At 42.6% G+C, this 23,073-nt stretch overlaps 1 protein-coding gene across 6 annotated transcripts; it reads right to left on the bottom strand.

Annotated features, from left to right (window-relative positions):
• Positions 1–833: 833 nt before the first annotated feature.
• OGG1 (8-oxoguanine DNA glycosylase) lies at positions 834–23,035 on the bottom strand. Of its 6 annotated transcripts, none has more exons than XM_077296200.1 (8): positions 22,865–23,035; positions 20,853–20,963; positions 14,631–15,010; positions 13,704–13,883; positions 11,947–12,125; positions 11,443–11,590; positions 7,328–7,377; positions 834–995 (listed from the first exon to the last, which is right to left on the bottom strand). In XM_077296200.1, the coding sequence occupies exons 2-8, from the start codon at positions 20,960–20,962 to the stop codon at positions 912–914; spliced, it is 1,131 nt and encodes a 376-aa protein (XP_077152315.1). In that variant the 5' UTR covers position 20,963; positions 22,865–23,035; the 3' UTR covers positions 834–911. The 6 variants fall into 6 exon arrangements, with proteins under 6 accessions (XP_077152315.1, XP_077152313.1, XP_077152314.1 ...); XM_077296198.1 differs by having other exon boundaries at positions 22,861–22,998; XM_077296199.1 differs by lacking the exon at positions 22,865–23,035 and adding an exon at positions 22,738–22,850.
• Between the last annotated feature and the right edge of the window lie 38 nt (positions 23,036–23,073).

The following is a 23,073-nucleotide window of genomic DNA, read 5'->3' as shown; positions in this document are numbered from 1 at the left end:
TGGCCAAGTGCCAGAATTGGCGCATCTTCCAGATGTGCCTTTTCTGGGGTGGCTGGGGGCAGATGTTTTTAGCCACGGGGGGGGCCAATAACCATGGTCCCTCTCTAGGCTATTAATATCTGCCCTCAGTCACTGGCTTTACTACTCTGGCGGAGAAAATTGCGCGGGAGCCCACGCCAATTTTTTCCGCCATTTAACCCTTTATTTGAGCAGCTACAGCGGCCAAATTTTGCACATACACACTACTAACATTAGTAGTGTGGAATATGCAAAAAAAAGGGGGATATGAGATGGTTTACTGTATGTAAACCATGTCTCATATCCGGTCGGGTTTAGGCAGGAGAAATGTGAAGCCGGCAATTGAATTACCGGCTTTTCACAGATATCGCGCTGAATGAAATATAAATACAGAATATATATATATGTGTCTCAATGACATATATATATATATATATATATATATATATATATATACTGTATATATGTTTTCCCGAACATTCGAGCACATAAATCCATTAGATGTCGGTTTTGCAAGCTTGCGAGAAAAACTCGGCATACGGATGCCATACGGATCTCACACGGATCATTTGATGCGAGGAAATCGCATCCTCGCACTGCACACGGATCACTGTTTTTGAAACATTTGTGCGATTCTCGGCCGTGAAAAACGGACCGTTTTTTTTATACGTTAAGTGTGTGCCTGGCCTTAATTCCATAAACAGTGCTTGTACTATACAATGCAGAACGCTTGTATTACTGATCATGGGCATGAAGCCAAAGAGTCAAGGTTTCTGAAAAAAATAAAAAGACAAATAAAACTGACACTATAGCAATTCATTATTTTAATTGATTTCTTTATTTAATGTTTTGTATAAAGAACATTTACATAAAAGAAAAAACTACAATGTATTTTATCCTTTTAACTTCTTTTTTGCCTTTACTTTTGGTTGGTCTGCTGCACTCTGGAATTTCTTAAGATCTGAACAAAATAACACCTGAAAAGGAAAATAAATTCAGCAACAACACAAAATTTTATTTTTGTATACGCCATGAACTCAGAGAAGAACACATAGGCCACAATAACTGATTCTCGGGCAAGAACACCAGGATTAGAGTAGAGGCTGTGTTCCCCAATGTAGTCAATGAGAAAGGGATTTTTAGGCAGAGTACAAAAGCCCAATTTTTTGTCAATAGCATTGGGAAACACTGGACCGTGGGACGATCTAAAGTAGTTCCAAAAGGTGAAAAAAACACCACCTTGTAGACTGCAGTTCCCTACACCCAAAACTGGCATCAGCATAAGCCATAGAGTGAAGTTTGGCAGACCTGATGAAGGGTGCAGATGGAGAGCTAAGGGGCAGCATTGCAGGCCTGAAACAAAGCCCTGATGCCTGACTTCCCGGGAGGCCCTTACCGCCATTGTGGAATGACACAAAAGGTGGATAGTTTTCCTTGACCTTGTAGGCTTCCAATAGTTGATATCATCTATTTGGAAAAGATAGTCTTAGGCTATGTTCACACGCTGCGGTTTTTGCTGCGGATCCGCAGCGGATTTGCAGCTGCGGATCCGCAGACGTTTTCCATGCAGGGTACAGTACAATGTTACCCTATGGAAAACCAAATCCGCTGTTCCCACGTTCCTTTTTTCCGCTGGAAAATCCGCGCTGATTTTCTGCGGAAAAAAAGAAGTAGCATGTCACTACTTTCTGCGGATTCCGCAACGGTTTTCCACCTGCACCAATAGGAAAGTGCAGTTGGAAAACCGCAGTGGAATCCGCAGAAGAAACCGCACAAAAAACCGCAGGGAAATCCACCGCGGTTTTGCACTGCGGGTTTTCCAAATCAGGACCTGAAAAATCCGCAGGAAAAAAAGGATGGTGTGAACAAGCCCTTAAAGGCTGGAAAGCCATTGCATGGGCTATAAGGCATCATAAAAAGAGTAGGAAGAGATAGGCTAAAATGGCAATAACCACATACAGACAGTGATGAGAACACTTATGGGGAAGAGTTGGAGAAGAGCAAAAAGACGGGAGCTTGATATTGTCAATGATGCGGAAGACAGGGACCACCAAAGGGAAAAAAAAAGCAAATGACAAAAAACCACTCTCTCTCCTAATGAGAACAAGGAAGAGAACCCTGCAGGAAAAAAATGTGGGGGATGCACAAGTAAATGGAGAGTGGAGCATATATATCACAGATTAGGTAATAATATTGACATGCTCCAAGGGTAAGTAGGGAGACATGCTGCATAATATGAACAATGGTGTGTATATAATATATAACCAAAGTGAAGTATACTATATTTTTGGGGGACTATAAGACGCACCTAGGTTTTAAAGGAGGAAATTAGGGGAAAAAAAATTGAAGCAAAAAATGTGGTCAGTTCTGCACTTAATATCCCCTATCCTGGTATGCATGGTGCCCCTCATCCCTATCCTGGCATGACTAATCACCCTCATCCCTATCCTAGTATGCATGGCCCCATCCCTATCCTGGTATGCAGGACCTCCATCTCGTCCTAGTTTGCATGGCCCCATCCCTATCCTGGTATGCAGGGCCCCCATCTCGTCCTAGTATGCATGGCCCCCATCCTTATCCTGGTATGCAGGGCCCCCATCTCGTCCTAGTTTGCATGGCCCCATCCCTATCCTGGTATGCAGGACCTCCATCTCGTCCTAGTATGCATGGCCCCCATCCTTATCCTGGTATGCAGGGCCCCCATCTCGTCCTAGTATGCATGGCCCCCATCCTTATCCTTGTATGCAGGGCCCCCATCTCGTCCTAGTATGCATGGCCCCCATCCTTATCCTGGTAAGCAGGGCTCCCATCTCGTCCTAGTATGCACGGCCCCAATCCTTATCCTGGTATGCAGGGCCCCATCCTTATCCTGGTATGCAGGCCCCAGATTTCGACTTCGTATGCATGGCCCCATTCTTATTCTGGTATGATTGGCCCCCATCCCGGTCCTTGTATGCATGGACCCCATCCCGTTCGAGGTATGCATGGCCCCATCCTCCTTATAATTGGCCCCCATCGTGGTATGCATGGCCCCATTCTAATAATTTGGCTCCAACCCACCCCATTCCTGGTATGCATGACCCCATCAGAAAACATTAAAAAAAACAAAAAAAAAAAAACACATTACACTTACCTTCTCGGCGCTCCCTCGCAGAATCTTGTTCCGATGCCAGCAGCTGCTTTATGCTTGTAAGCAGCGCATGGCAGGGACGTCATGCGCTGCGCACAGTCCCGACGTGGGGAGCCAGTGAGTTTTCCGGCAGCTGTGCTATGCTTGTGAGCAGCGCTTGACGTCCCTGCCATGCGCTGCTTACAGTGTCAGCCAGAGCTTTCCTGCAGCTACCGGGCGGTCACGTGTGCGGCTACTTAAGAGAAATTAATATTCACCTCTCTGGGCGTGGAGAGAAGTGAATATTCATGACAAGGAGAAAACAGTCTGTACATCTCCTTGTCATAAACCTGTAAAATCTCCTAACTCATCTCAAGTCCCTAACTCACATACTCAAAGTGTTAAGATTTTGGAAAACAAAAGGGTCATAGATAATTATATGTAAATGCTATAATTCTTTGTATTTTAATACAATACACAAGCAGTCACATGGTATTCATTTATATTTGTACACAGTGGGGAAAATAAGTATTTGACACACTGCCGATTTTGCAAGATTTCCCACAAAATTGAGAGAGATCTGTAATTTTTATCGTAGGTACACTTCAGCTGTGAGAGACAGAATCTAAAAATAAAAAACAAAAAATCACATTGTATGATTTTTACATAATCATTATATTGCATGAAGTATTTGATACAACAGAAAAACATACAGTAATATTTGGTACAGAAACCTTTGTTTGCAATTACAGAGGTCAGACATTTCCTGTAGCTCTTGACCAAGTTTGCACACATAAAGCTCGGGCTACATGATCCCATCCATCCTCCCTTGAATACGGTGCAGTTGTCCTGTCCCCTTTGCAGAAAAGCACCCCCAAAGTATGAGGTTTCCCCCACCATGCTTCACGGTTGTGACAGTGTTCTTGGCGTTGTACTCATCCTTCTCCTTCCTCTAAACACGTCGAGTGGAGCCGATACCAAAAACTTCTATTTCATTTTCATGTGACCACATGACCTTCACCCATGCTTACTCTGGATCATCCAAATGGTCATTGGCAAACTTCAAATGGGCCTGGACATGTGCTGGCGTGAGCAGGGGGACCTTACTTGTCCTGCAGAATTTTAATCCATGGTGGTATAGTACGTTACGAATGGTAATGTTTGAGACTGTGGTCCCAGCTCTCTTTAGGTCATTGACCAGGTCCACCCATGTAGTTCTGAGCTGATTCCTGACCTTTCTCAGAATCATCCTTACCCCATAAGGCGAGATCTTGCACGGACTGAGGTAGATTTACAGTCATCTGGTGTTTCTTCCATTTTGTAATAATTGTTGCTATCTCACCAAGCTACAATTTTGTCCCTGGTGAAAGCTCTTTGGTCTTGGCCATGGTGGAAAAGTTGGGAGTGTGACTAATTGTGTGGACAGGTGTCTTTTATAGAGGTAACAAGCTCAAACAGGTGCAATTAATACAGGTAATGAATGCAGAATAGGAAGGCTTCTTAAAGAAAAACTAACACGTCTGTGAGAGCCAGAATTCTTGCTGGCTGATAGGTGACCAAATACTTTATTTCATGCAATAAAATGCAATTTAATTATGTAAAAATCACACAATGTGATTTGCTGGGTTTTTAGTTTTAGATTCTGCCTCTCACAGATGAAGTGTACCCTATGATAAAAATTACAGACCTCTAACATTCTTTGTAGGTGGGAAAACTTGCAAAATTGTCAGGGTATCAAATACTTATTTTCCCCAATGTATGTAAAATGTCGTAAGCGAATGATTATACCTACGATGAACGTTAATATGAACCATTTTTTCTTTGGTTCACAAGGACTTATGTTTTTTCTGCATATTTTCTTTAGTTTTGATTGTTTCTAAAAACAAAATTAAAATGTGAATGTATTCTTGATACCTTTCACAATAAAAAAAAATGATCTGTGACATCATCATACCATACAAATTTGCTGAACCTGTTCAAGTCCAGGATTGGTCTGACCAAGCCGTCCTTCTGGACAACTGAACAGGCTGGAACAGCAAAGTCTACCGCATAACGGTAGACAATGACTCCTTGTAGCTGGTGGATCAGAAGAATACGAGTGCACAAGGTCAAACCTTCAAGAGGGGACGAAAAAACAACCTGTTTAGGGAAAGGAGGTGAAGACAATCTTTGACAAATACTTCCTCACTGACCCAGGTGTTGTCCACAAGAGCTATTCAAATCTCCCTGAAAAGTTGAAGCAAGAGAGGAGAGATCTGCTTACTGTGTAAGGTTCACGGTCCTGGAGTGGGCCAATCAGGGCAATTGAGGCCCGAATAAGGGCTACCTGGTATTGGAGGGTCAGGATAACCTCCTGTTGGTTCCCCAGAAGGAGTGATTACAAAAGTATTGAGAACTACTGGGAGCAAATAAGATGGCTGATGAGTGCTTCCGAATGTGGGGAGCCAGATTGCTTGGCCAAGTAAAATCCTTAAAGGGGTTGTCGACTACTAGGACAACCCCTTCCTGAACTAAATATTTGCTCCCGATAAAATAAAAAAACCTATACTCACCTCCAGTACCATCGCCGTTCCTGCGGTGTCAGCACTCTACTCGGGGCTCTCGTGCAGTGTTGGGACACGTGACCCCGGTGCCCTATCAGCACTGGCATCACTGTCCCCGCCTATGTACGGATTGAACATGAAAAGGAAGTCCATGCTACAGCTGATCCCTGGCTTCCTCTTCATGTTCAATCCGTACATAGGTGGGGACAGTGACGCCAGCACTGATGGGGCACCACGTGTCGCAACACTGCATGAGAACCGTGGGGAGAGCAAGTGCCGACAGGGCGGGAACGGCATCGGCACGTGAGGAGAGCATAGGTTTTTTATTTTATCAGGGCAAACATTTAGTTCAAGAAAGGGTTGTCCTAGTAGTGGAGAACCCTTTTAATGATGTCATGTAGGCGCCTTCCAAAGCGCTAGCCTCCTATAACAAGAGGCAAAGCAAGGACCTTTGTGTTCGCTGAGTCAGGGGAAAAGGATCTGAGCAAAGTGGAGCACAAATCAGCCAAAGGAAATAGCTGCAGCGTGAGCCACAAATAGTGCCAAGAGAAGCCCTGCATGATAACTTTGAAGCATGCAGCAAAATGAGATGGGAGGTTGAGAAGATCCTCTTGAGGAACTAGAGCATAAAATCTTAGTGAAGGTGCTTTTTACAGCCCATGCAAGCTTTGCTATCATAGGAGACCACAAAGACAGAACCCTATAAGCGAGTAAAATAAATAAGGCTGGGCCTGCTGCCAAAAAAGCTGCTTTAGTAATTAGGTCAATCTTCATGTCTAGTAGGTCACAGAGGAATGCTGCATCACATTAGAGCAAGGTAAAGGTAGTGGAAAGGGCAAGGTAGTAGCTCTCCAGAGTTGAGATGAGGCAGCAGCCATGGGGGAAGGAGTCTGCAGGGAGACACATTTCTGTGGAGCAAACAGTGTTACCCCCTTCCTGGATTGTGATCTAAAGTGGAGAACCTACATACTAACTGGATAGACACAAAAAAAAAGGAAATAGGGAAAGAAAAAAGTGTGCAGAAAAGCTGATAGAGGTCGTGTCTGCCTCTTATGGACAGTAGGCAAAAACTAAGCTAACTAGTGTACTAGGAGAGGGAATAACCCACCAGGCGGTCCGGTATCCCTCAATGCTATTAACCAGAAAGAACTAATAGAACATGCTTCGGAAATCAACTCTAGAACCTTATTTCACATTTGAAAAAGATTTAATGTAATTTTTAAATCAATGGGGACAGTTATTAACACTCAAAACTGATATTCATTGAGCCTAATAAAACCGATAATAATCACCATTAAACCAAAAACTAACTACTCTCATCCCATCTTTTTGGCTCAACAGTTGTTGAATCCAAACATATGGCTATTTGCGTAGTATACATTTTGATCCATATGAAGAAAAAAAAGTAAATGAATGTCAATTTTATGCTACTTTTTTTTTAAATTTCTCCGCATCTCTTAATATAAAAAAGTATGTTGCGATATAATACAAACTATCTAATTTTGTTGCGAGTGCTTTCAAGGACCTTATAAAAAAAAGTGCCATCTACATGCCCTCTCACTAAATACTGTACAGTACTATACAAGCTACAACATATTTTAATACAAATATGTTAACATTTGTGCTTTAAAACTGTACAATAGACACATGAACTTACCCCTTGGGCCCATCCAGCGTAGGGACCCCAGAGACTATGAAAATAATCTCCTTGAAGACAACAGAGAGGAATACACACATTACACAGTAACAGAGACAGGCTTTGTTCACATCAAGTTAGTGATGTACACTCGGGAAAAGCCTGACATACATGTATAGTGTGCAAAGCTACACAACTTCCTAGAAAAGTATACAAAAAAAACAAAACAAAAACTGAACAGTGTTTTTTTTTTAAATTTAACAATTGAGCCCAATGGGCGAAATGTCTGACAGAATATATAAAGTCACAGACTTCCATTGGAGGAGTGGAATATCTATCTGTATTGCAATAGATGAATATGTTTTATAGAATCTCTCTATTTCTTCTGTTCAAATCATTCAGTAAGACACATTTATGCATCATGCTCTTGTTTCATTACATGTAAAAAAAAGTTCTGTTTTTCTGTATTACTGTACAAAATTGCGTAAGTTCAGTGCATAAAAGGGTGCCCTTCACAACATACTAGAAAATGGCATAAGCTCAAACTATAAAATGGTGGTGTCACTATGTACCAAAAAATTGTATACCGTAATTTCAGTGCATAGAAGGGTGCCCTGACTCCACACTAGAAAATGATATGGGCTCAGTGAGTAGAAGGGTGCCCTAACTCCACACTAGAAAATGATATGGGCTCAGTGCATAGAAGGGTGCCCTAACTCCACACTAGAAAATGATATGGGCTCAGTGCATAGAAGGGTGCCCTAACTCCACACTAGAAAATGATATGGGCTCAGTGCATAGAAGGGTGCCCTAACTCCCCACAAAGAAAATGATATGGGCTCAGTGCATAGAAGCGTGCCCTAACTACATACTAGAAAATGATATGGGCTCAGTGCATAGAAGGGTGCCCTAACTCCACACTAGAAAATGATATGGGCTCAGTGCATAGAAGGGTGCCCTAACTCCACACTAGAAAATGATATGGGCTCAGTGCATACAAGGGTGCCCTAACTCCACACAAAGAAAATTATATGGGCTCAGTGCATAGAAGGGTGCCCTAACTCCACACTAGAAAATGATATGGGCTCAGTGCATAGAAGCGTGTCCTAACTCCACACTAGAAAATGATATGGGCTCAGTGCATAGAAGGGTGCCCTAACTCCACACTACAAAATGATATGGGCCCAGTGCATAGAAGTGTGCCCTAACTCCACACTACAAAATGATATGGGCTCAGTGCATAGAAGGGTGCCCTAACTCCACACTACAAAATGATATGGGCCCAGTGCATAGAAGTGTGCCCTAACTCCACACTAGAAAATGATATGGGCTCAGTGCATAGAAGGGTGCCCTAACTCCACACTACAAAATGATATGGGCCCAGTGCATAGAAGGGTGCCCTAACTCCACACTAGAAAATGATATGGGCTCAGTGCATAGAAGGGTGCCCTAACTCCCCACAAAGAAAATGATATGGGCTCAGTGCATAGAAGCGTGCCCTAACTACATACTAGAAAATGATATGGGCTCAGTGCATAGAAGGGTGCCCTAACTCCACACTAGAAAATGATATGGGCTCAGTGCATAGAAGGGTGCCCTAACTCCACACTAGAAAATGATATGGGCTCAGTGCATACAAGGGTGCCCTAACTCCACACAAAGAAAATTATATGGGCTCAGTGCATAGAAGGGTGCCCTAACTCCACACTAGAAAATGATATGGGCTCAGTGCATAGAAGGGTGCCCTAACGCCACACTAGAAAATGATATGGGCTCAGTGCATAGAAGGGTGCCCTAACTCCCCACAAAGAAAATGATATGGGCTCAGTGCATAGAAGCGTGCCCTAACTACATACTAGAAAATGATATGGGCTCAGTGCATAGAAGGGTGCCCTAACTCCACACTAGAAAATGATATGGGCTCAGTGCATAGAAGGGTGCCCTAACTCCACACTAGAAAATGATATGGGCTCAGTGCATAGAAGGGTGCCCTAACTCCCCACAAAGAAAATGATATGGGCTCAGTGCATAGAAGCGTGCCCTAACTACATACTAGAAAATGATATGGGCTCAGTGCATAGAAGGGTGCCCTAACTCCACACTAGAAAATGATATGGGCTCAGTGCATAGAAGGGTGCCCTAACTCCACACTAGAAAATGATATGGGCTCAGTGCATACAAGGGTGCCCTAACTCCACACAAAGAAAATTATATGGGCTCAGTGCATAGAAGGGTGCCCTAACTCCACACTAGAAAATGATATGGGCTCAGTGCATAGAAGCGTGTCCTAACTCCACACTAGAAAATGATATGGGCTCAGTGCATAGAAGGGTGCCCTAACTCCACACTACAAAATGATATGGGCCCAGTGCATAGAAGTGTGCCCTAACTCCACACTACAAAATGATATGGGCTCAGTGCATAGAAGGGTGCCCTAACTCCACACTACAAAATGATATGGGCCCAGTGCATAGAAGTGTGCCCTAACTCCACACTAGAAAATGATATGGGCTCAGTGCATAGAAGTGTGCCCTAACTCCACACTACAAAATGATATGGGCCCAGTGCATAGAAGTGTGCCCTAACTCCACACTACAAAATGATATGGGCCCAGTGCATAGAAGTGTGCCCTAACTCCACACTACAAAATGATATGGGCCCAGTGCATAGAAGTGTGCCCTAACTCCACACTACAAAATGATATGGGCTCAGTGCATAGAAGGGTGCCCTAACTCCACACTACAAAATGATATGGGCCCAGTGCATAGAAGTGTGCCCTAACTCCACACTAGAAAATGATATGGGCTCAGTGCATAGAAGGGTGCCCTAACTCCACACTACAAAATGATATGGGCCCAGTGCATAGAAGTGTGCCCTAACTCCACACTAGAAAATGATATGGGCTCAGTGCATAGAAGGGTGCCCTAACTCCACACTACAAAATGATATGGGCCCAGTGCATAGAAGGGTGCCCTAACTCCACACTAGAAAATGATATGGGCTCAGTGCATAGAAGGGTGCCCTAACTCCACACTACAAAATGATATGGGCCCAGTGCATAGAAGTGTGCCCTAACTCCACACTACAAAATGATATGGGCTCAGTGCATAGAAGCGTGCCCTAACTCCACACTAGAAAATGTTTTAGGCTCAGTGCGTAGAAGCGTGCCCTAACTCCACACTAGAAAATTATATGGGCTCAGTGCGTAGAAGGGTGCCCTCACAACATACTAGAAAATGATATGGGCTCAGTGCGTAGAAGGGTGCCCTGACAACATACTAGAAAATTATATACAGTGGGTACGGAAAGTACTCAGACCCCTTTAAATTTTTCACTCTTTGTTTCATTGCAGCCATTTGGTAAATTCAAAAAAGTTCATTTTTTTCTCATTAATGCACACTCTGCACTCCATCTTGACTGGAAAAAAAACAAGAGATGTAGAAATTTTTGCAAATGTATTTAAAATTAAAAACTATAATATCACATGGTCATAAGTATTCAGACCCTTTGCTCAGTATCGTTTCCTCAGACGATAGAATCTTATTTCTCATAGTCTGGGAGTCCTTCATGTGTTTTTCAGCAAACTCTATGTGGGCTTTCATATGTCTGAGGAGAGGCTTCCGTTGGGCCACTCTGCCATAAAGGCCTGACTGGTGGAGGGCTGCAGTGATAGTTGACTTTGTGGAACTTTCTCCCATCTCCCTACTGCATCTCTGGAGCTCAGCCACAGTGATCTTGGGGTTCTTCCTTAGCTTTCTCACCAAGACTCTTCTCCCACAATTGCTCAGTTTGGCTGGACAGCCAGGTCTAGGAAGACTTCTGGTGGTCCCAAGCATCTTCCATTTAAGGATTATGGAGGCCACTCTGCTCTTAGGAACAAATGAAACAAAGAGTGAAAAATTTAAAGGGATCTCAATACTTTCCGTACCCTCAGGCTCAGTGCATAGATGATGCCCTCACTACATACTAGAAAATGATATAGGCTTAGTGCATAGTAGGGTGCCCTCACTGCGCACTAGAAAATTGTATAGGCTCAGTGCATAGTAGGGTGCCCTCACTATGTATTAGAAAACAATCATGTAAATTATTACATAAACGACACGAATAGTTCCTATCACAAAACTGAATGTTCATACCAATCTCCCGGTACACCCGCTCTGTGAGAGTCTTGTTACCCTGACCGAGCTGGGGTAAATAGTCTCTTTTTGCAATCTGCCAGACGTGAGTATCCACCGGTACAGCCTCTGATTTATCTAGAGCCATCAGGCAAACACAATCTGCCACCTTTAAAAAAAAAAAAAAAAAAAAAAGTATACCAAATTAAAATCCTAACTATACTAAAGCAATGGGGCTAATTGTGCAGCTTCATCAATCACACAAGAGGTCCACCATATAGTATATGTAACCTAATAATACTGCTGTAATCTAGTAGGTCTGGCCATTTTTCACCATATACAATATGTTGCCCTAATTACACCCGTTACCTCCACCACTGAACGGTGTTAATTTGATACAAAACAATATATGTAGCTAAAGGTCTGTAAGATTATGGTAACCAAATAACATTTTTTACCGGCAATGATCATTTTTATTACTTGTATATTACTTGTGCTGAATGACAGGCTATAAATCATACTTACTTTGGCTCCCACCCCTGGCAGAGCACATAACGCAGATTTTGCTTCCTCATAGGGAGCCAGTCGAAGGCTGTCCAACCAATCAGGACCTTGTTTTTGCAATATTGCCCGGGCACTCTCACTAACAAACTTTGCTCTGTAACCAAAACCTAAATCTCGCAACTTTGCCTCAGTATCATCAGCTGTAGAGTAAACACACGTGGAAAACATGGTAAATTTACATTGGTCATAAACGTGATGATTTGCATTTGGAAATCTGTACCCACCCAGCCTGACTCACAGCTGCAGCGTATACTGAGCAATGTGAGATCTCAGCAGCAGGGAGGAGGAACACTGAGGTGGGTAGAGAGGAGTTTAGGTCATGAATATACTTGAACTAATGAGCTCTCCCACTCTCCATTTTAAAATGAGAAGGGAAAACAATTTTTTTTTGTTTTTACAGAGATTCTAATATGGATTTTCAATTACGTACACCAGCCTCATCCGGTCTAAGATCTATTACATAGTGTATGCAGATTGTATTGTGAAATCTGCAGGCAGAAGACTTTTTTAAAAGATATAATTTCTGGAGTTATGTTTAGTCTATGTAATTTAGCTGAGTATATAATATTAAGTCGAGTACATCTAGAAATCAAGTGTCTTACACCTAGGTGACAAGCTAGGGGTCATCTGTGTCCGGGAATTGAATATAGATGTTTAAACTGGGGTTAAAAGATAAACTAAAACCAAATGCAAATGACATCAGCCGCATAATGGTATCCATGCAAACTATAGCATTTTGTAACTGGTTCTGACTATGTGCATCCCAGATTTTATTCTTCACACTAAAGACAGAACTGTGTAGAAATGACGTATAATGGATGGTACAGACTCTTCGTCTTGTGAATTAGAAAAGCTCTTTCTTATAGGCAATGCAGGATTCTGTATTTCTCAAACAGCAAGTACTCTTTTTATTTCAACTTTACTTTTGTTAAAAAGGCTATGCCACACACACAGGCATAGAGTGGTGTATGGGCTCACAAACGTTATATTGCCGAGTGGGTAACGTTATAACTCCAAAATAAAGTGTAAGAACCCTTTAATATAATTGTTCTGTTCATTAAATCACTCCTTTGCCAATAATTGTTAAAACCTGTATAGGGCATTTTAATCGGCTTGGTTCTTGGTCTAATACGCTAGACTTGAATTCTTAGGGCATGTGCACACAATGTCTTTTTCTGGAGGTTATGCTCCATAGCTCACCTGAAAAAGCGCTAAACAAATGCTACAAAAAATGAATATACGCATTACAATGTAAAACTATTGCTGTTCATATATTGAGTCTTTTTAACTGCTTTTCACCACTTCAGGTTTCCAAAGATGTGAAGCGGTTTAAAGAAGTAACCTAACCCCATTCTTCAGGGAGCTTGTGCTTGGAAGCCACTCACTAGTTTGTTCAATACAAGTTTTTTTATTTAAAAATGCAGTTGGCCAGATCCCTCATTAAATAACCAAAATGATGCGAAAAAAGACACTTCAGAACAAAATATGCCGGTGTGCCCTGAAGAGTTTTCCCGCTGAAAAACTTGCTAGCTTTGCAAAAAGACACTGTGTGCACATACCCCTAGACTGTCTTTGAAATCATCACACATGCTGAAGTTTGACTACTACCAAGTCAATCGGAGCAGTTTTCCCCACCAGTACATAAATGTGCATAATTTTGCAGACTTGCCCACTAACATATAGACAGCTCCCCAAAGAAGGACTGGCATGTTACCTGCCTGCCAGTGTTTGAAGTGTGGGGAACGAATAGTACTCCACCAAGTCAAGCTGGCATAGCCTTTTTCCCAGAGCAGTGCACAGGCGCTCAATCATTCCAGTGATGCGAGAAATGTGGTTGTTGGAGGTACAGATGAAAGAGAAAAGGCATTCTACAGGATCCTGCCGCAAAACTCGAATCCCTGGAAGAGAGACCATGCATACTCATGTCATAAATGAGAATCACAGACAGAAAATAAAAGCTTCTATGGGTAGATATTGCTGGTAAATACTTGTTAAAGGGACTCCAGATTATGTAGATGTTAGGTAACACCAGGAGGCTCCTGAAAGGGATTTTGTCAGCACAGAATGACTGTTCAAACTAAGTCCTGACGCTCGATGCTTCAAAGTGGGACCGATCATTTATATACACCTTCCCACCTGCTTGTTGTCCCTCTAACTTTACACCCCATATTTGATTGACAGCTCTGGCTTCATAGAGCCAGAGAAGGGTAGAGATAGATGGAAACCAAGCAGGTGAGATGTATATAAATGATTGACCCCCCGCAGTGATGCATCGAGCACCTGTACTTGGTTTCAACAGTCATTCTGTGCTGAAAAAATCCCTTTTAGGAGCCCCCTGGTGTTACCTATCATCTACGCAATGTGGAGTGCTGGTGAAACAACGCTACTAGTATGTCAATTCTTATTTGCTGGTCTGCACAATGATAAGAATCACTGTCCAGGTAACGATGTGGGCGATGCACTGAGCTACTGGGCATGTATGACCACTAGTACTGCACACATTTGGTAGTCATCAGAGAACATCAGAAGAACAGCAGAGTGAACTATAACCAGTATGTATAAGTGATATCTAGATGGAGCAGCCTTTGCAGATATTACTGTTGGATGACAAGCGCAAATGTGGAACGTAATATCAAGAATATTACCTGGAAATTCCTTAGCTACCTTCAGAAAGTGCTTGTCAGACTTTCCCCATTGATTGTAGAGTTCATCGAGACGGACTTGCAATTGAAAGTAATTCTGTAAAATCTCACTGTCTTTCTTACAGTCAGCACTTGGAGACACAAAATCTCCCGATACTACCTCGTTTTCCTGCTTTATTGTGTCTTTTTCTTGCTTTGTGTCAGAGACAGTGTGGGGCAGTTTTCGTTTGAGGGGCCTTCTTCGGACTTCTTTTTCAAACTCACTATCTGTTGTCTCTGGGCAGGGATACACGGTGTACCATAAGTGGCCATCTTTCTGAGTCAGGGTCCACACCCGTTCATGCAATACCCCTGTCCAGTAGCCGGGCCTGTGTTCTTTCCACCTAAATGTTTCACGACAAACAAGAAAGATGTAAATCTGAACTTTTCAATGCCCTGATACACTTTGAGCTTTATTTCTTAAAGGGGTTGACCACTACTGAGCTCAATGACTGGCTGCAGCGGTGAGCTGTCAACGTGACCTCTCCCCTAAAGCCAAAATGCTGAGACCAGGTAACAAGCGCAGGACCAGGGGAGGGCAACTACTCTCTCATTTTGGTACGTTATATGATAGGAAACATTAAAAAGTGGAATATCCCTTTAAGCGGTCTCTTTTACAGACACACAAGGTTTGTCAATTAGCTTTCCCAGGACCTTGAACAGCAGGTCAGTGTAGGTATATCGGGAGATTTATCACTACATAACTAAGCAAATTGGTAATTCAGCAGTCAGAGCCACACTCAGTTGATTCTGAACATACATAAAATAGCATGATGACTGCAGTAAGTATATTGTTATATAATAGCTTTTTAAAGTGCCTTAATGACAATCTAACTAAAGTACAGGTGGCGGCATCACTCCTACTTGTATAATGAGGCAGATTTGCCATTTGGCATTCTAGGAAACAGTGCAGTGCCTCCATATATTGTAGCGCCCCCATACATTGTGCTTCTGTTGATACACACCAGTAAATTACCGTATACTCATGTATAAGCTGAGTTTTTCAGTACATTTTTTTTGTGCTGAAAATGCCTCCCTCGGCTTATAAACAAGTCATTGTCCCAGTTTACTGAGGGGGAGCGGCGGGTCACAGGAGACGGTGGCTGCGTCTAAAGCATGTGCCCACTGCCAGTGCAGTGAATATTCATTTTTCTTATGGCGTGCACAGTTACAGCAGCAGGCTTCCATTATAAAAAAAACAAATCAAAAACATTCTACCTACCTTTCCTGCGCGCCCTCGTAGCATCTCATTCCGATGCTATTCAGCAATAATTTTGACTGAGCAATCTGCTCCAGACCTTACTGACTACCATTAAGACACAAATCCAGCATAGTCAACTAATCATTTAAAACATAACTTTTACTAATTTCTAGTTAAAATTGGTACCAGACAACATATATATATATATATATATATATATATATATATATATATATATATATATATATATATATATATATATATATAGTGCTCAATATTACCAGTGCACATATTAAAAAAAAAAGGTTTGGTCTCACCCGATTTCTGAGTCTTTTTCTAGGGTCACGCTTATGCATTTAAGACCTAATTGAGAGCATTCCGGGGGGAGAATATTGGGATCTGACTTCCCTGTCGTGCCCGCTGTGAGAGACTCCCGCCCTAACAAGGGCAGTACCCAAGTGTGGAGCTGCCTTCAAATGCCCATGGAACATATGGCCTCCCTGGGTGTTATGTGTATCGCTTCCCAACGCGTTTCCACCCCCGTTCAGGGGGTTCGTCAGGGGAAGTAATCTAAATTAGTCTCCTGCAGTGGCTAGTGAGACCCTTCTCTGTATTATGTGTCTCTCTCCATAGGGGTATGCGATCTGCCAATTACCCATAAATCTGTTGTCATTATATAGGGTAGTGGGTGGGACTATCAGATTGCTGGCGTATTTCCTCACTTCCTTTTCGTACTGGCGCCATTAAACTCGTGTCTCTATATGTATTACGGCGCTAGAACTCTTACCCAGCACTTTAACCACAGCCGTCTCTTATCTATAGCGCATGCGCAGATACTAACGCTGGAGTCATGTGACCTAGGTCCTTTTCAATATAGTATATTCGGGAAGGCTTTGCGCATGTCCATTCCAAGGTCCTATTGTTTCCAACCTGCATCTCGTCCAGCGCAAGTACTCCTATTTTGATCATGTGACCAAAAATAACCAGGTATATACCGGAGTCCTTATGTTTACTTATTCCAGAATCACTACTGGCCATACAGAATAAGGCAGTACCAGCGTAATCATTGCTGCCTAAATAGAATTTATCCAATACTACATTTTTAATATTTATCCAACTAGCGACATCTTTCATCCAACTAGCGACATTTTTTATCTGGATTCAATTTAATAGATAAGAATATTAAAATATTCGGTCCACCTTGCTACCCTATATTAAACACTGTACCTAAATAAAGCCACTCTATCTTCTTAGTGGCTTTACTCACTCATGATTACGGACAGTGAATTGTTTATACCCATATTTCCTGTTTATACAGTTTGGGTACAGTTACAATGTCTCATCTTGAAATAAAACATTTTTTTTGGGTTTTTATTGACTGTATTAATCATCATCTGCTAGAATATTTTGCATATGTATATTAAACATGATTGATAGGTAAAATCATTAATTACAGGAAGCAACTGAAATTAAGCTGTTCATTCAATCCTAGAGGCTGCTGGGTATCTAATCGGTATATCCAACGGCATTCCCTTTGTAGGATGAGTTTGTCATAATTCCCTCCTCGTAAGGGAGGTTTGACTCGATCTATTCCCATAAATCTCACGACTTCACATTTGCCTCCATGACACTGATTTACATGTTTTGCAAGTGGCGTGTCTCTTCCATTTCGTATATCTCCTAGATGTTCACCTACTCTTTTTTTAAACTCCCTGATAGTCTTCCCTATGTAGGATTTACCGCATATGCAAGAAGCCTTATAAATCACTCCCATTGTTTTGCAATTGATAAAATATCTCACTGTAAATTTTTCTTGTGTCGTGTCATTTATGAATTCCTTCCCTGTTTGTATGTTTTTACACACCACACATAGTCCACATTTGTAGCATCCCTTAGGTTTTTCAGGTAGCCACGTTTTTTCTGCTTCAGGTCTGGTCTCTGGTCAGATGACTATGTACCAGTCTGTCTTTTAGGGACCTACCTCTTCTATATGTGATTTGGGGTGCTATACCAATCACATCCCTCAGGTCTCGGTCCATTTGTAAGATGTTCCAATACTTATTCAAAATCCTACGTACTGTGGGTGCCCTGTTATCATAAGTTGTAACCAATCGAATTAAACCTTGATTCTCCTCATTCCTTACTCTCAGTGTTAATAAACTCTCTCTAGGTTGTGTTTGTACAAATTTGAATGATTCTTTTAGAATTTGATCAGGATATCCCCTCCTCTGGAATCTCTCTCTGAGGTCTTTTGCTTTTGTCTTGTAGTCCCTCTCATCTGAACAATTTCGTTTCAATCTTAAGTATTGCCCTTTTGGGATCCCCTTTTTTTGGGCAGTTGGGTGATGACTGTCCCATCTTAACAGGGAATTCGTAGAGTTTGGTTTACGAAAAATGGAAGTGCTCAAAGTGTCTCCCTTTTCAGTTTTACTGATACAGATATCCAAAAATGGTAAACTTTGTACCTCTATAACATATGTAAAACGGACACCAATCTCGTTAATATTCAGGGCTGCCACAAATAAATCAAACATTTCCTTAGTGCCATTCCACAGTATGAAAACGTCGTCAATGAATCTCACCCATAGATCGATAGATCTGGTGAATTCATTGAGTTCGTCTGAAAAGACTATCGTGTCCTCCCACCAGCCCAGGAGCAAATTTGCGTAACTTGGTGCTGATGGATTACCCATCGCAGTGCCCCTGAGCTGGTGGTAAGTTCGACCGTCAAACACGAAGAAATTATTTCTGAGAGAAAATTCCAAAAGTTCAATCACAAGTTTATTATGCTCACTACACTGGCGCCCTCTTGATCCCAGAAAGTATTCCACTCCTTTAATCCCATATTTGTGGGGTATTGAGGAGTATAGGGCTTCTACGTCAATGCTTGCTAGCATAGTTTCTTTTTCAATCGGTATTCCCTCCAATCTCTGGAGGAGGTCTGTTGTATCTCTTATGAAAGAGGGCAATGCAATTCACGAATGGTTTAAGGATTTGATCACTATACACCCCAATACCACTACAGACACCCCCTACTCCAGAGACAATTGGTCTACCTTTTAGGGGGGTATATCCTTTATGCACCTTTGGCAAACTATAAAACGTAGGCATGACCGGAAATTCAGGGAGGAGAAATTCAAGTTCCTCTTGACTAATTAGTTTAAGGGAATTGCGTACAAGGATGGAGATAAAGACATAATCCCGCCCGCCCACCACATCACCACACATAATTCCGCCCACCCACCACACAATCCCGCGGCCGCCTGCCCACCACATCACCACACATAATCCCGCCCCCCCACACATCACCATATAATCCCGCGCCCCCAACACATCACCACACATAATCCTGCCCCCTTACCACATCACCACACTTAATCCCGCCCCCAACACATCACCACACTATTGTTATTAACTTCATTTTAAGTTAATTTACCACCTGCGTAAGCGCTATTGAATGTTGTCATTATTTACTTTAGTTTAATCACCAGCAGCGTTAATTAGATAGCAATGATCGTGCCGAGCGTTAGCTGGCTGGAAACATGTAGTTTTTTATATTATCATATTTTCTTATCCTTAAAATTATAAACTTTATTAATTGAACCTATGGTTGGTTCACACCACAAAATGGACCATATAATACACAAAAAAACACTGTGCTCACATACAAACACTAAGTTAAAAATGGGGTGTACTAGACATCCCTAGTGAGTACTAGACTCACACCTGCCTGACTGTGGGGGTTGGCACCCTACAGGGAAACGTTGTGGCGCCCCCACTCCTCGGCGGCTGTTCCTGGAGGCCCTGTAAAGCCCTATATCCACTAAGGAACATCCACTACCCACAGCCTAGGAACCCACTGTGGGCTATACAGAGATATACCTACACTAAGGGAGTACTAGATCCCCATAAATAAAAACAAATGTAAAGAACACAGAGGGCAAAAGATAATTGGCGTATTTGGCAAGGGAGTTATCTTTAGATACAGTTCTCTACCGGTTAATCCTGTTTATTACAGGTGAACCTATTGTGATATGTCTTCAAACAGTTAAGGTATGCAGACATAATCTCATAAGCGAGTAACACAGTACGATCACTTAGCTCCCATTGTTCGCCAGTTGCCCATAACCACACAGCGCCTCTACGCGTTTCGCCCCATCTGGGCTCCTCAGGAGGCTAGATTCATAGATGCAATGTGTCCTGATGCGGTTTTATCACAAATGCTGTGTTTTGAGTGGCGAAATGGATGAAAGTGATTTGTGTGCACTTTTTTGTTTTGTTTTTCATTACGTTTTATTTTACCTTTTTTACATAGTCCCACTACGAGACGTGTTTAATTTTCAGTTTGATCATTTGTCTCATACACTGCTGTACTCACGTACCGAGACCGTCAGTGTTTCACTGGCTGTGTCTGTGAGACTCGGCTTATTGATGGATCTCACAGGCCACGGTACCCTGGGATCATCACATTGCCCCAGGGTACAATGATAACCACAGGCATATGTGAATCTCATCGATGGGGTCCGATTGTTACTAAGGGGGTCTTGTGACCCCCTTGCAAATACTTAAAATACCGTTGTTGTGATTGATAGCGGTATGGAAGGGGATAAATAGGCTCACATCGGTCGCAACACCTGCCGGGTCCGATACTGCAGGGTGTCAGCTGTCATGTACTGCTGACACCCATGGGAATCGCTGCTGGGCGGTGCTAGTCCCTTATTTCCCATCGCCGTTTTAAAATAGTAATGAGGGAATAAGTACCCTTAACGGCCATCGTTTTAATGCATATCAGCGGTCATTAAGGGTTAAAGCTCTAATGAAGGCACCAATGTGTGGTGTAAACACTACTGCCCTGATGTTTTCTTGGTTTGTATATACAATGCTATATAAAGGCTGTGGATAGGTGCTAAAAGTTTTTTCTAAGAAAACACCTTTAAAATAAAGTTTGAGTGTAAATATATATTAACTATCAGGAGAATACCGACCGAAAAGACTGACCGCCTGGTAGAACAAAATCCAGGCGTAGTTCAGAGAGATGGCATGGAATTGACCGCCAGAGATGAGGGCACACTGATAGAGATGCGAGGTGTTTCATCCTGAAAATAAAAAAATAACACACAAATGTAAGGATAACCGTTATCGGGATATGCCACAATGTGCAAAAACGTTGGGAAAGCAGCTCCAATGATGAACTACAGGCCACGTTAAAGGGGTTTCCCCCAAACAAAAGTGCATTTCAATCAATAGATCCTGGAATAATAATAACTTCCACAATTGGATGTGTTCAAATAAAATGTTCCTGTGCTGAGATAATCTTATAAATGTGCCCCTGCTGTGTACTGTGTAATGGCTGTGTCTCACCTGACATGACCTGATCTCCTGGGCATGGGTGGAAGCAAAAGAGTATACAGACAGGACAGTATGGGATCACAAATAATTCTTTCTTTTGAGGTAAAACATTGTTTTTGTGAGACAAAGCCTTTCCCTGCCTGTTTTTTTTTTTTTTTTTTAAATGTACCTCAAAAGATAAAATTATTTGCGATCCCATACTATCCTGTCTGTATCTTCTCTTTTGCTTCCTCCCCTGCCCATGAGATGTGGCATGATCAGACTATGTCCCTGTACGGTCAGACACAGCCATTACACAGCACACAGCAGGGGCATATTTATAAGATTATCTCAGCACAGGAGCATTTTTTTAAAAACATCCAATTGTGCAAATTATTATTATTCCAAGATCTGTTAATTAAAATGATCTCTGTTCATGGGAAAACCCATTTGTCAAATCAGCATCAAAAGTGAAGATACATATAACAGCTTTGTTTTTCTGTAAAACATTTCCTCAGTGTAGAATCCACTTAGTTTATCGAATTGCTACTGTGCAAGCGCGGCCGGCGCCATCTTGGTGGAAACTATTTTTTTTGTCATCCACCAAAATGGTGGTAGCGCCTCTGCAGAAGCATCTATCGCGTTCCGAATTATGCTACTGTGCAGGCTCGGCTGGAGCCACTCTGAGGAAGATTTTTTTTTCCCTCAAGCAATTTATTTCACTAAATAAAATAAAAATATGGATATTATAAATGCGATCATGCTACAGCGCTGTCACCTGCATGATGAATGTAGTTTTTTTAAAACATACACAGTATGTGAAATAGGGGGCAGGTCACGGGGGGATCAGAGACCTGTCGTAAGCCAATAAGGATGAATACCTAAGCAGAGCACCACATGAAGCCCCCCACAGGCCGCCCCAGAGCACGGGAATCTCAATACCTGAAAATAAAGATTAAACAACCACAAGACGGATTTCATCAACCAAGGTATCATTGTAATCAGTGTAACGGCGCCGCCCTGACACGGTCTGTAGGTTACTGTGCACAATCCTGCTGACAGGTTCCCTTTAAAAAGGTCGTCACTTGTGATGAGTGAACGTGCGGGATAAGGTGTTATCTCAGCATGCCCGGGTGCTAACCAGGTGTCTTCATTGTGCTTGAAAAATACGTTTGAGTCCCCGCAGCAGCGTCTCATGGCTGTTAATTAATAATAAAGAAATAATCTTTATTTTTACATAGCGCTGACATATTCCACAGCGCTTTACAGTGTGCAATCCCTCCAAGTGTAGTGGCTGTTGAGACATGCAGCCGCAGAGACTCAAACATACAAGGACACCGAAGTCTCAGGGATAACACACAGCATGTTCGCTCATCTCTGTCACCTGTCCGGGTCACAATGCTAACCCTGCAGTTACCCGGTGTGACTGCAGACTAGGTACCGAGCACTGCCTGCAAGGGGACAAACCCTGTCACGGTTAAAAATAACGCATCCAATGGGAACAGCAGCTATAGGGTGACCTGGAAAGCGACCATCACCCACAATGCACTGCTGCCTGACTGGATTGCATAGAGCACCACGTGTCATCCTGTGCTATAACGTGACCGATCCCGGAGCAGGACACAGCACGGGCTCCTATTACCCACAACGCCGGCTCACAGCCACCTACCTATCAGCGCGCTCCACTCCTCCGTGAGGACCTCGCTACGTCATCATAGCATGTGACCAACCACCTGACTTCAAGTCACGTGCCGCTAAACCAGAACTTCCCGCCACCTTTGATGTGTGAAGCCGCTCTGCTGCGGCCTGAATGAATGAAGCAGGACCGTGCTGCAAATGAGGAGAGGGCGGTGTCTGTGGAGATTTGTAACGTGGAGG

Source organism: Ranitomeya variabilis, chromosome 3, assembly GCF_051348905.1.
Source record: "Ranitomeya variabilis isolate aRanVar5 chromosome 3, aRanVar5.hap1, whole genome shotgun sequence".
NCBI classification, from domain to species: Eukaryota; Metazoa; Chordata; class Amphibia; order Anura; family Dendrobatidae; genus Ranitomeya; species Ranitomeya variabilis.
The sequence above is the reverse complement of the archived record's forward strand: the minus strand, read 5'-3'. Positions and strand labels throughout refer to the sequence as shown.

Excerpts from the sequence above, each read along its gene's own strand:
- OGG1 (XM_077296200.1), bottom strand. The coding sequence starts at position 20,962 with ATGAAACACCTCGCATCTCTATCAGTGTGCCCTCATCTCTGGCGGTCA. Across the intron at positions 15,011-20,852 it reads CCAGGCGGTCAGTCTTTTCG|GTGGAAAGAACACAGGCCCG; the intron begins GTCGGTATTCTC and ends TGAAACATTTAG. Across the intron at positions 12,126-13,703 it reads CACACTTCAAACACTGGCAG|CTGATGATACTGAGGCAAAG; the intron begins GCAGGTAACATG and ends TTTACTCTACAG.